Below are 13,161 nucleotides of genomic sequence, written 5' to 3'. Positions count from 1 at the left end.
AAGAAATTATTAGTTGCAGCCATAGTTCTGATAGAAAACTGTCTGAATACACAGTTTGTTGTCTATTTGGCATTTGGCAACAATAATTCTGAATGATCTGATGTGAAGCAGCTTGTTCTATTCTAGTTCTTATTCTCTCATTAACCTCTTGGTGTCTGCAGATGGTTTGATGATCTTCTGTATGTAGCTCTGCTCTCTGACGGTTATGTAGAACTTTTCACATTATAGTAAAGATACAATAGAGTGATATAAAAGTGACAGACGTATTGGAGATAGAAAATGAGCGCCCACATTCTGTTTCCTTCCAGGCTGATATTGTGTCTTTTTTTTTTTGACAAACTTTATAAAGATAAAATACAGACAACATGAACCAAACAGGGGAAGTACACATACTGTATAACAAACACAAACAGACAAAAATGTACAATGTAACAAATTATATAAATGAAATGAGAAAATTAATTAATTATGTGGTTAATTATTAATTAATTTGGAATTAACCAAAGAAATCTAGCTTCATGAATATGATATTTAGCCAACAGTCACACCAATTTTATCACATGATCAACTTCCTTATTGTTTGACTGGACACTCAAAAATAAGAGCATACCGTACTTTCTGTAGTAATGACCAAGACACTATGAGACTCCCACATGAATAAAGACATCTGAGTCCAACAGTTATTAGGACTAACTCATTTATCAGTGGAATAAATGAGAAAAAGACTGAACCTCTTCTTTTGTTTTACATTTGTTAATGAATTCATTGCAGGGACATTATCTATATACAGAAACATCTTTGACTTTATTGGGAACGAAACATCTGTTGAATTCAGTCCAGACATCCCTGCTGATGTTGGGAAACATCAGTCAGTACGTTTACATGAACAGCTTAACCAAGCTATACTCAAAATTTGATTTTGGCGTCTAATCAGACTTCTGTCCTTGTCCCAGTTTACATGCAACAGAAAGAAATCCAATAACTGACGGTGTCACTGTCCTCCTCCTCAGGCGGCGATGTGCCTCGTTTCAGCAGGTTAATACGGCCCCGGCCGTCCTGTTGAGTAAAAAACTGAATATAAACAACTTAATAAGCTTAATAAATTCTCAACTACATGACCAAACCAGATGTGTCAGTCTGGGCCGGGTTCAGGCTGAGAATAGGATACAAATGACGGCCCACTGGCTTCCTTTTTCTCTCTTTCTATCTCTCTCTCTCTTTTTACATTTTTTTATTTATAAAACACAACCTCTCACTGGTCACACTGTGTGAAATACACTGATTTGGCGTTCTTTTTTCTTTACTAGGCCGTGTTTGGGCGTCTTCTCTGCTCCTCTTTGTGCCGTCTCTGCTGTTGTGGAACATGAACACACATGCATTGTCCAGTTTCAGTCCGATTAAGGCCAATACATGCTGAAGAAAATCGATTTCCAATCACATTATCTGGTTGTCGGAGTTGGAGAACTCTGATATTAGTTGGACTCAGGCGTTTACATGCACTTCAGTTGTCCAGTTATAGTCGCATTAAGGCAATAATTTGTTTTTTTTCAAGTGTCATGTAAACGTACTGACTGTCCAGCGATGAGAGAGACTCAGAGTCACACACACCTCTGATGTGTTTATGTTGAACCTTTACCGGCCCTGAGCTGACCCAGAACCAGCCACTGTGTACACATCTGATCAGGCTTTGTGTTAGTTTGTCTGTTTTCTTAGAGACTGTATTTATTGGTTTACTTGGTGTAGATAGTACTTTATTGTTCCAGAATAATGAAGGTGTTGTCATGTTTTGCCGTCGCTGCAGGATCGACGTTCACCGTAAAGAGAACGCAGGTGCAGCTGAGAAGCCAATCAGCATCCACTCCACTCCTGAAGGCTGCTCGGCCGCATGCCGCATGATCCTGGACATCATGCACCAGGAGGCCAAGGACACCAAGACGTAGGTTACCACGGGGATCATGGAACTATGGGTCCTGTGTGTGTGTGTGTGTGTGTGTGTGATGAACACCGCTGCTCTCTGGTTTCAGGGCTGATGAAGTTCCTCTGAAGATTCTGGCTCACAACAACTTTGTGGGACGTCTGATCGGGAAGGAGGGACGCAACCTGAAGAAAGTGGAGCAGGACACAGACACCAAGATCACCATCTCCCCGTAAGACACACACACACACACACACACACACCTTTGCCAATGTCAATATTAGTAAAGAACAGGAGGAAAAAGCTCGCACACTGATCAAAAATTAGTTTTGAGGAATTTGAATCTGAGGAATTTGTTTTTTTCATTTTCATTTTATCACCAAGGTTGCACTTTTTTTTGTTGTTTTTATGGACCATTACATTTTTCCCTTCATCCGTCAATCTCTCTGGTGGACATTCCCATTTTTAATCAGTGTGTGAGCTTTTTCCTCCTGTTGTCTTAAATGTTTGTTGGCCTACGCACGTGGAAAGAGAGTTTTTTGGACAGTGAGCGAGAGCACAAACACCTTTTCTCCTTTTTTTTCTTACAGTAATATTAGTAAAGAAAAAATCCGAAATAATAATATATCGGCCAATTGAATTTATAAATTAAAGAAAAATAAATGAAATTAACATATAGCTGCTTTTGATCTCTTAAATGTAGTTCAAACACTTGCAAAGATATAAATTGAAGGGAGAACAGTTTACTATTTTCAAATACTTATATTATCCATGTTGTGTGGTGCGAGCAGCTATGAACAACTCATAACATAACATCACAAGCCTCTGTAATATTGAGCTGTTCCAAAAAAAAAAATACACAGTGATGTACAAAAACACAGTAAAGCTCCGGGAAATAAAATAATCATACAAAGAACCAGTCTATTTATGAATAATGAATGTATTATTATGTGTAGGTGGATAAGCAACGTCAGAAAAAGTCACTGGTAAAACATGAGTTGAACTGCGTCTCTCAAGTTTTCTTTCCTCCATCATTCTGAACCGCTCCACCCCCCCATCTTCATTTCTAAGTTCAAGATTCAAGATTTTAAGTGTTTATTGTCATTTGCATAGTAGGAAACATGTTCCCCTGACAATTAAATGATTTCTTTGTTGTCCACACGCAAATACCAGGAGATATAAAACTTTGTATAAACCAAGTAAAACAGAGTCCCAGCATTTTATTAGTTAAAATGAGTGTTAACATCGGCGCCAACTTTTGGCCAGTTAGTAATTATTCTCTAATGGCTATAATCATCTGATTATAGCCATTAGAGAATGGTCAGGCCCTAGTACACACACTGACACACACTCAACTCTCTGACTGTCAGCTTCAAAGACTAAATTCCAGCTTGTCAGATACAGGTGCATGTCAATGAATTAGAATAACATGGAAAGAGTTCCTTTATTTCAGTAGTTCAAATATATTAGCCTATATAGATTTATATTTCTTTTAATTGAAATGGCTGTGACTTAGATTTAATGAAAACCCCAAATTCAGTAAATCAAAATGAGATCAACTCCAAACACGTGCAAAGGTTTCCTGAGCCTTTAAATGGTCTCTGGTCTGGTTCAGTAGCTCCACTATCATGGAGAAGATCAGATTCTACTTCATTCAGATGCACCTGTCGTTTGGTGGAGAGTAGAGTTATTTTAGAGAAAATGGGTTTTCCTAAATCCACTCTAAAACACTGATCTCTGATCAGTTGTATACATGTGTAATGACCTGTGTGGGATGTGTCCACAGGCTCCAGGACCTGACGCTGTACAACCCAGAGAGAACCATCACCGTGAAGGGCTCCATCGAGGCCTGCTGCCTGGCCGAGGTGGAGGTGATGAAGAAGGTCAGGGAGGCCTATGAGAATGACATCGCTGCTATGAATGTGAGTGTATTTGCATACACACACACACGCACACACACACACACAAAATGAACCCCCCATCTAGTCTCTATCTAACCTGCAGCCTTTTCCGCAGCAACAGACTCACCTGATCCCGGGGCTCAACCTGGGAGCTCTGGGTCTGTTCCCCTCCTCCTCCAACATGCCCCCACCTCCTCCTGGGAATTCTGGCAGTGGCGCCCCCTATGGCTGTTTTGGGGTAAGTCATTCTTGCTGTGTAATGTAGCCTATACCAAATATGGACAATATGGATGGCAGTAGGAACGTGAGTATTGAACGTGAATCACATTGTTTGTTTAATGTCATAAAAGTTTTTGTCGAAAATGTATCTGACAGTGTAACGACCGTTTGACCATAATACGTTTACTACGATAGTCTTATATGCACGTCAAATACAGTAATATATATAATACTGATCTTTTTGGAAGCTCGCTTGGCCGACACATTTTTTTTTAAGTTAATGAAACCGAGATACTTTTAATACTGTGTGCTTAAAGGGATAGTAGCATTTTTTTTAAAGTGGGGTTGTATGATCTCCAAATAGCCCCTAAATACTTTAATTGCAGTAGAAGACTCTCTGCACTCCTCCCGTTAGCAACGCCAGCCCATAATAGCCCTGCCCAGAGATTTACAACATACACTGTTGTGAACAGACCCAAAGAAACGGCCTATTTTCGTGGCTTAAAAGAAAAAAAATACTCAGTTCCATTGTTCGCTATAATATAATTTTTTCCAGCCCCTCAAAGTGCAGGAAAAACACACACAGTTTTTATTTGGACCTAACCAACTCACGTATCCCTCCGCCCAGGGTTAGCGCCCGCCGATCAGCAGTTGGTTAGGTCCAAATAAAAACTGCGTTTTTCCTGCACTTTGAAGGGCTGGAAAAAATTATATTATAGCGAACAATGGAACTGTGTATTTTTTTTCTTTTAAGCCACGAAAATAGGCCGTTTCTTTGGGTCTGTTCACAACACTGTATGTTGTAAATCTCTGGGCAGGGCTATTATGGGCTGGCGTTGCTAACGGGAGGAGTGCAGAGAGTCTTCTACTGCAATTAAAGTACTTAGGGGCTATTTGTAGATCATACAACCCCACTTTAAAAAAAATGCTACTATCCCTTTAATGAAACCGAGATACTTTTAATACTGTGTGCTTAAATTAAACAGAAATAAAATCATAGGCTGTGTGTGTGGGCCAACGTGTTCATAAAATATAAAATGTCATACTTTTGTGGAAAAGTTGGTCCACACTGTCAGATACATTTTCGCCAAAAACCTTTATATGACATTAAACGAACATTGTGATTCACGTTTGATACTCACATTCCTACTACCATCCATATTGTCCATATTTTGTATCTGTCATATCTGTATCCATTAGCACACAAAACCAATAGTAACCCCATGCAATAGAACATTTAAAAGCATTTTATTTCATTATAGGCTATTAAAAAAAGTTTAAAAGTGTTCCAAGCTTCACAAACAATGGCGTTTTATTTGGATTTTGCCCTGTAAAAAAACCATAGTGTGGGTCCAGACTGTGCAGTTGCAATTTTACAGTCAACCACTAGGTGGCATTAAGGGGTCTGACTGTGCAGGTCTCCGGGTCTGCAGCCATATACTACTGGAGAGGACAGGTGTTGTTGCAAACCACCAGAGGGCAACATCTGCCCCTGTCATCAGGAGGCTTCTCTAACCACAGTGTGGTATTTATGTGTGGCCACCAAAGACTGTGGTGGTGGAGAGCCTGGCTGCTTTAGTTGAAACCTCCTGAGTGTGTGAGTCATCGTGACAAAACGTGGTCCTGTCCTGGAGATCTGCTCTAGTGGTGTGTGTCTGTAGATGGGCTGGCACCACAAACAGTGTTGGGCAAGTTACATCCAAAATATAATACATTACATATTATTAGTTACTGTCATTTGAAAGTAATTAGTTACATTACAATATTACTGTCTCAGAATTGTAATGCGTTACACTACTTTTGTATTACTTTTGAGTTACTTTCGCCAAAATAACAGCAGAAATATGACTGTAAAGCAGTGGTTCCCAACCTTTTCTGGCTCGTGACCCCTTTTTGACATCACAAATTTCTGGCGACCCCGTCGATCAAGATGCACCAGCTCAGATATTTCTATATGCTGCAACTCGATTTAAATTTGAGAAAGTGAAAGTATAGAATACAGTTGTTTAGGATTGCGTGTGGTGTTTTAATCATAATTTTAAAAAGAATAATAATTAGTTTAAAACATATTTTTATCAATTACTAGACATTTCAGGCGACCCCACATGGGGTCCCGACCCCAAGGTTGAAAAACACTGCTGTAAAGTTTAGTTCATTGCAGCTGATAATACATTCAGTGGAGGGTGATGTAGCATAATGTGTAGGCCTCTGCAGCTACTAAAACTACATTTTGTGGATAATCTACTAAGAGTAACTGCCTAAATAACAGCACATGCAAACCGCAGGATTGAAATGACAGTTCATGTCCTTCATGGAGAGAGAAGGAGAGCAGAGAGCTGCATGACCGCAAACGCAAAATGAGATTTGATCCAATGAAATAACTAACTCGTGTTTGCGGCTCCAAGTCGACCTGTCTGGTAGATATGAATTATGCTTTCCTTTTGTTTTATGTGTTCATTTTGTAAACGTGAGAAACTTTCTATTAGCCTATGTACTCTGCTACTGCTGCGCTGATTATCACCTCCTTTTCAGGAGGTACCACCTCCTGTCCTGATCAGACGCGGACACATTCCCCGCAGCCGCGACTTTCACACGTTTTTATGAAAATGCGTTGTAACGCGCGCTACTTAGATTGTAACGGGTAAAATACTACCGAAATATTATTTGTAATGCGTTATATTACTGCGTTACAGCAAATAGTAATACATTACTGTAATTGCGTTACTTTTGTAACGCGTTACTCCCAACACTGACTACAAATATGTGAGATGAAGTGAAGTAGTTCAATTCAGTTCAATTCAATTCATTTGACTTTATTTATCAATTCAGTTTGCAGTTACCCAGTCCATAAACACATTCATTCATTCAGAAACATTGCATTCAGTTTCACAGCTCCCATATATGCACTAGTTGTGCATTCAGTTCAAAGTCAATTTAAAAGTCTAGCCCCAGAACAGAACAGCATACATGATCATAATAAAAGCTGTGTACATAAATAATGATAATAAAAGCTCTGTACAATCCAGAAATTAAAGGAACAGTCAAGAGAATCATAATTACATAGGCAAAGATACAAAATCAGACCTCATAACCCTGTGATGACAGACAGCTGAGTGGAACCCTGGCTCGAGCTGGCTTCTAGTCATAACAAAGAGAAACAGATTTTCTGTAGCAGCAGACCTCTGTGTCCTCACATCGCTGACTGAAACTATTATCATTTTGTAGATCTCAGTTTGATTCTGAAACTCTGAACCACGCTGAATTTCAGACATGTAGCGGTGATGTCATCTCCAGACAGGAGGAATAATAGTGTTGAACTCCTGATGCCATTTAAAGAGTCACTATGTGTTAACTGTTTCCTAGAGCAACCGCAGTGAACGTTGTATTTTAGGTGGATTTTTCTGTGTCTGTGGTGTAGATACTTACCTGTGACTACTGACTGGACTCACTGACAGACTTTCAGACGAGGGCTGCAACTAACGATTATTTTCATTATGGATTAGTTGTTTGGTCGATAAAATGTTAAAAAATGTTGAGACGACGTCCTCCAATGTCTTGTTTTGTCCACAAACCAAAGAGAGACTCAGTTCATTGCCATAAAGGAACAAAGAAACTAGAAATATTCACATTTTAGAAGCTGAGATCAGAGAATTTGGACTTTTCTTTCTTAAAAAACTACCAAAACCGATATATTCGATTATCAAAATAGTTGATAATTAATTTAATAATCGATTATTGTGTAATAAATCAATGAGTTGTTGCAGGTCTAATTCAGACTGTGTCATGAAGTCTTTGCTGTGTGTGTCTGCAGGCTCCAGAGCAGGAGACGGTCCACGTCTACATCCCAGCTCAGGCGGTGGGAGCCATCATCGGAAAGAAGGGACAGCACATCAAACAGCTGAGCCGCTTCGCCGGGGCGTCCATCAAGGTCAGTGAGACGGTCACTCCACCAGTCCACTGGACGGTCTTCACTCTGGTTCCTGTCCATGTATATAAAACAGCACAGACTCCTACCTGGAGGTGTAGGTGAAATAACACTGCAGTATAATTAGGCCTGGATATGGAGCTGTGATGCTTTCAGGGACTCACCAGATTAGTTGGAAAAAAAGTTTTATAATCATGGAAATATAGACTATGGATCAGTGTGAGGATCGTTGTCAGGGATTTCGTTTTTTTGATTTCCAGGTATCAGTTACCATGGGGAACCACCACTGTAGGACTGAAAGCCTAAGTTAAACCTGAAGTTACCATGACAACCATAAATCCTGCTTCACAGCACAGAGCTCAGCCTGAATTATAATAATCCCTGCAGTCCATGTACCTTGGTTTCCATTTTGTCCTATGTGAATTATTTAATATATTAAGGCAAGGCAATGTATTTTGTATAGCCTGTTTTTACTAACAGTTTGTCTCAAAGGGCTTTACATCCCATCATAACAACATCCTCTGTCCTTAGACCCTCACATCCACTGAGGAAAAACTCCATGGAAAACCCTTTTAACAGGGATAATAGATTAAAGTAGATTAAAGATTAAAATTAAGATTATATGGTGTATGATGCTCTTCCACCGTTACATTGACAATGTCTGTTTATTCTTTTTTTTTTTTTTAGATGTTATTCATATAAATCTTTCATAAATACATTTATAATATAATATAATATATTTTATACATAATATTCATATATCTTTGATTAAATAATCAGACATAATGTAGAGCTGTTTTCCTTTGTTACCCATAATTCTTGAAAGCACGGTGATGGAGCTGTCCGTCTGTCCTCTTCCAGATCGCCCCCGCTGAAACTCCAGACTCTAAAATGAGGATGGTGATAGTGACCGGCCCCCCTGAGGCTCAGTTTAAGGTAAACACCAACAAGACGTTACTACCAGATGAAAGCTAATTACATGTGTTCTCAACCGAGACAGCAACCAAACTGATGCCGATCCTCTGCCCCCCCCCCCCGCAGGCTCAGGGCAGAATCTACGGCAAACTGAAGGAGGAGAACTTCTTTGGGCCAAAGGAGGAGGTCAAACTGGAAACTCACATCAAGATGGCCGCCGCCGCCGCAGGAAGGGTCATCGGGAAAGGAGGCAAGACGGTAAGTGAGCCGAGGCTTTCCGGCTTCACGGCCGACCGGTCGTCGTGGTTACGGCTGCCTCCTCCTACAGTGATCGCCACTCTGTCCCCAGGTGAACGAGCTGCAGAACCTGACGGCGGCCGAGGTGGTGGTCCCCCGGGAACAGACGCCCGATGAAAACGACCAGGTCATCGTCAAGATCAACGGACATTTCTACGCCAGCCAGGTAGCTACTGCTCTGCTGCATCCTCCATTCCAAATCCACTTCAGAAATATTCACACTTTGTTTAGTTTTTTTTTTGTAATACAGCAATGCTCCTGGTGTTAAAGGGATACGCCAACATTTTTTTTTTCGTGTCTTGCCTCACTCCTGAGTCCATGACCAGCAGATAGACACCATCCTTTCGTCTGTGCGTGCAGTAACAAGGGAGATAGAGCCGTATCGCCAGTAATTAGCTTAGCTCAAACACTGGAAGTGTATAGGTAGTGTTAGCCTGCCTCCTACCTGAGCCGAAATCAGCAGTCAGAAGCTGATTTCATTTTAGCTCTAAACTCTGTAAATATATCACTTTATCAACATTTCAAACATGTTTAGGTGAGAAAGTAGCCGTTTAGATCAGCAGTGTGTCGTTCATTTGTCTAAATACCAGCTGTTTACTATTTTGTTCAGACGAATTCGGCGCTACTCAAGCTAGCCGTTGTGACCAACACACTTCCGGTTACTTTCACAAAATAAAACACCCGTTGCCCTTTACATACAGAAAACCATGACGATAGAAATTGTGCTTTTACTTTGAAATAGGAAGCTAACCTCCCCTCGATGTAGCTAGCTTGAACCAAAATAAACCGTCTTTGCTTGAACCCTCCCTTTTGACCGCTCAAGATGCCTTACCGGAGAGTTTTGTCAGCTCTGAGACGAAGATCGGCCCGCCGGTTTCCGTTTAGAGTTGCTGAATAGTTTCTCTGATGACTTTAGGTGGAGGCAGGCTAACACTACCCATACACTTCCAGTGTTTGAGCTAAGCTAATTAGAGGTGCGCCAGCTCTGCCCGTATCTCTCATGTTATTGCACGCACAGTCGAAAGGATGGTGTCTATCTGCTCGTCATGGACCCGGGAGTGAAGCAAGACGCGAAAAAAAAATGTTGGAGTATCCCTTTAAACCTTTATCCAACAGGATATAAAACTATGTTAACTAGTGACCGAACATGGAAGCTCTATCAGTGACTAGGCTGTCTTTACACTGCAGGTCTTGATGCCCAATTCCGATTTGTTGCCTATATCCGATTTTTTTGACGGTCTATTTACATGTTCTATCAGAAGTGACCCAGATCTGATAATCTGCATTTACACCTGCTGTGCCTGCATGAAACGACCCGCTGGAAATAAACTAGTGATTTCAGGAAATTGTCACATAATAATATATAATATAATAATATTTTTAAACAAAGGTGAGTCTGGTGTACAGAGTTATCCAACACGTCACTTACAAAGTGAACGTTACAAAATAACGTTAGTGAAGTGGCTGCGTGGAGCGGAGCTGCTGTGAGATGAGCAGCTGAGTGACGGTGACAGTTGTGCCACCGTTTGATCCTCCGTCGCTCACGTAGTGAGGACGGGGACAGCCTCACACATTTATACAATGTTTGTTTTTCCTCTCTTGATTTCTTATCGGCTCGGTTCAGTTTTTGCCGGTAGGAAAACCTGAAATCTGGTGTTTATCTCGCGCTCCCTCGCTTGCCCTCGTATCGATCCGCATAGAAATGAATGTTACTGTAGTGGCTATATGAAAACAAGAACTAGTGAGGGGGAAAAAAACAGACGCGCGGACACCACAAAAATTATTTTTTTTATTTATTTAAACCTTTATTTTAACTCGTTGGTCACTGAGGTTTCCCTCATTTACAGGGACGGCGAGTTTATTAAACACTGTAACGCCTGTGACAGTGATTACAGCTGGCCACAGCTGGCCACGGTAGTCCAGGTCAGCCCCACGTGTCAATCACGGACTACAGAGGTTCAGCGAGACGCGTGAGCACGTGAATTAATATTATCATTGATGACGTATGACACGCATTGCCAGGGAAGATCCGATCTGTCTGTTTAGACTGCAGACGCATTGGCAGAGATCCGATTTGTATCTGATTTATTTCCACATATAACGGGGGCCTGAATCTGATCTGACAATATCCGATTCCATGCGCATTTGTCCCGTTTACACATTCATGTTACAGATCCGATCTGAGCCACTTGAGAGAAAAAAATCGGAATTGGGCCACTTGAACCGTGCAGTGTAAAGACAGCCTAGTCCTGTAGTTGTCGTCCTCAGCTTGGTTCCTCTGTGGGACTTGGCAGCTCGTGGTGTAAAGGTGTAATGATACATTGATCCAACGAGTCAATGGCATCGATCCAAAATGAAAAAATCAATCAGACACTGATTTGTTTGACGCACCTTTATCTTTTATTACAGTTTAATTATATAACAAAGGCAATGCACACACACACACACATAACACAAAGACATTTGCCAGGAATTACAGACGACATAGTCAACATACTTTTCCCTAAGAGGGTTGACTTTCTACATACAAAACTAAAATCCATATTCATATACTGGCTGTATTTACAAACATTCTTGAAGTCTATTTCTCACATTCGAATTTAGATAATGAAATGAAATACATAAAATAAATAGATAACACAACACTGAACGATATCTCTGCCGTTCCTACTCTGCATGTGTGCAGCAACAAACCACTGTCATCTCTCCTCTGTCCTCCAGTTGGCCCAGAGGAAGATCCGGGACATCCTGACCCAGGTCAAACAGCCACAGAAAGGTGGGATGAACATGGGCCCCAGCCCTAACCCCCCAGGCTTCACAGAGATGGGCAGTCACACACAGCCTCTGAGTCCAGAACACCAGCCACGCAGGAAGTGAGGGTCCCCGCATCCTCCACTAACGCCGTGGGGCAACCCCCCCTTTGCCTGACGGACAGACAAGACAGACAGACACACGAACGAACGGACGCGCAGACAGACGGACGGATACAGGAGAGCGACACACGGACCCAGCGATAGACAGGGAGAGATATAAAGAGGGAGGGAGTACGCCCGATAGCCAGAGAGAAAGATAGGTGTTTTTAGAGAAGGAGAGATGAATAAAATCAAAAAGATGAAATGAATAAAAAAAAAAGAGGATTAAGATTAAAAAGAAACTTGAGAACAGAGACCAGATGCCAGGCCAGAAGAGACACTGATTGAAGATGGAGGGATAAAGGAGAAGGGAGAGACGGAGAGAGGGAGGGAGTGGTGTCCTCCTAGTGTGCCTTGGTGGGGCTGCAGCCGGCGCCTCCATCCTCGATCCTGCGCCGGGCCGGTGTAAACAGCACGCGTGACATTATTCACCCCGTAAGGTGGCGCCTTACTGCTGCTGTTTACACCGGTCCACATGGGCTGAGGTCTGTCCCAGAGGGGCCGGGGCCGAGGCCGGCCCCCCCACCCCGGGGCTTCCCTCAGACACACTAGCAGGGGCCCATCTGAACCCCTCTGCTGCCTCCTGCAGACCTCTCCAGCCATCTACAGTCAGTCCTATATTTTAAGGGTGGTTTTTTTTAAACATAGAGATATATGTATAGAAATGTTTTATTCAGAGCTATTATTGATAATATGCAGTGAGGCGGAGCCGGGAGAGGGAGCAGGGGAAACTGCTGTAGAGGCCCAGAGAGTCAGGGCACAGGGTCGGGCTCTAGCCCCACCCGTCCCTGACCACCTGAGCCAACGAGAGTCTGGAAGAGGGGCCGCAGATGTTAACACTGCTCTTTAAACGTCCTCTCTGGATAGCGGAGAGATTAGAAAAAAAAGAGGAATAAAAAAAGAAGAAGAAGAAAATATGAGGTTGTAAATATATAATCTTCATGTAAATGTTAAAAAATGCTGCGTCTGGCCGTCTTGCCTTTCTTTTTAAAGGGGTCCTCCGTATATTTCCCAGCCCCTTGTCTATGAAATGTAGCATCATGTAGCCTACAGCAGGGCCCGGGGCTGGGAAGGCAC

At 41.9% G+C, this 13,161-nt stretch overlaps 1 protein-coding gene across 2 annotated transcripts in view; it reads left to right on the top strand.

The window, feature by feature from the left end:
- Positions 1-12,281, top strand: part of igf2bp1 (insulin-like growth factor 2 mRNA binding protein 1) — a 76,447-nt gene extending 64,166 nt beyond the window's left edge. Inside the window, exons 7-15 of one of the 2 annotated variants that reach the window (XM_085785200.1) lie at positions 1,802-1,936; positions 2,025-2,147; positions 3,702-3,837; positions 3,932-4,054; positions 7,847-7,963; positions 8,822-8,896; positions 9,002-9,133; positions 9,225-9,338; positions 11,894-12,281. In XM_085785200.1, the coding sequence (XP_085641326.1) occupies positions 1,802-1,936; positions 2,025-2,147; positions 3,702-3,837; positions 3,932-4,054; positions 7,847-7,963; positions 8,822-8,896; positions 9,002-9,133; positions 9,225-9,338; positions 11,894-12,049 (1,111 nt within the window). In that variant the 3' untranslated portion in view covers positions 12,050-12,281. The remainder of the gene's footprint in view (positions 1-1,801; positions 1,937-2,024; positions 2,148-3,701; positions 3,838-3,931; positions 4,055-7,846; positions 7,964-8,821; positions 8,897-9,001; positions 9,134-9,224; positions 9,339-11,893) is intronic. The other variant, XM_085785201.1, reaches the window with a different exon arrangement.
- The last annotated feature ends 880 nt before the right edge of the window (positions 12,282-13,161 follow it).

This window comes from Trachurus japonicus, chromosome 8 (assembly GCF_045865225.1).
Source record: "Trachurus japonicus isolate A0001 chromosome 8, Traja_1.0".
Taxonomy (NCBI): domain Eukaryota; kingdom Metazoa; phylum Chordata; class Actinopteri; order Carangiformes; family Carangidae; genus Trachurus; species Trachurus japonicus.
Note: the sequence above shows the minus strand (reverse complement) of the source record. Positions and strands in the feature narration are given on the sequence as shown.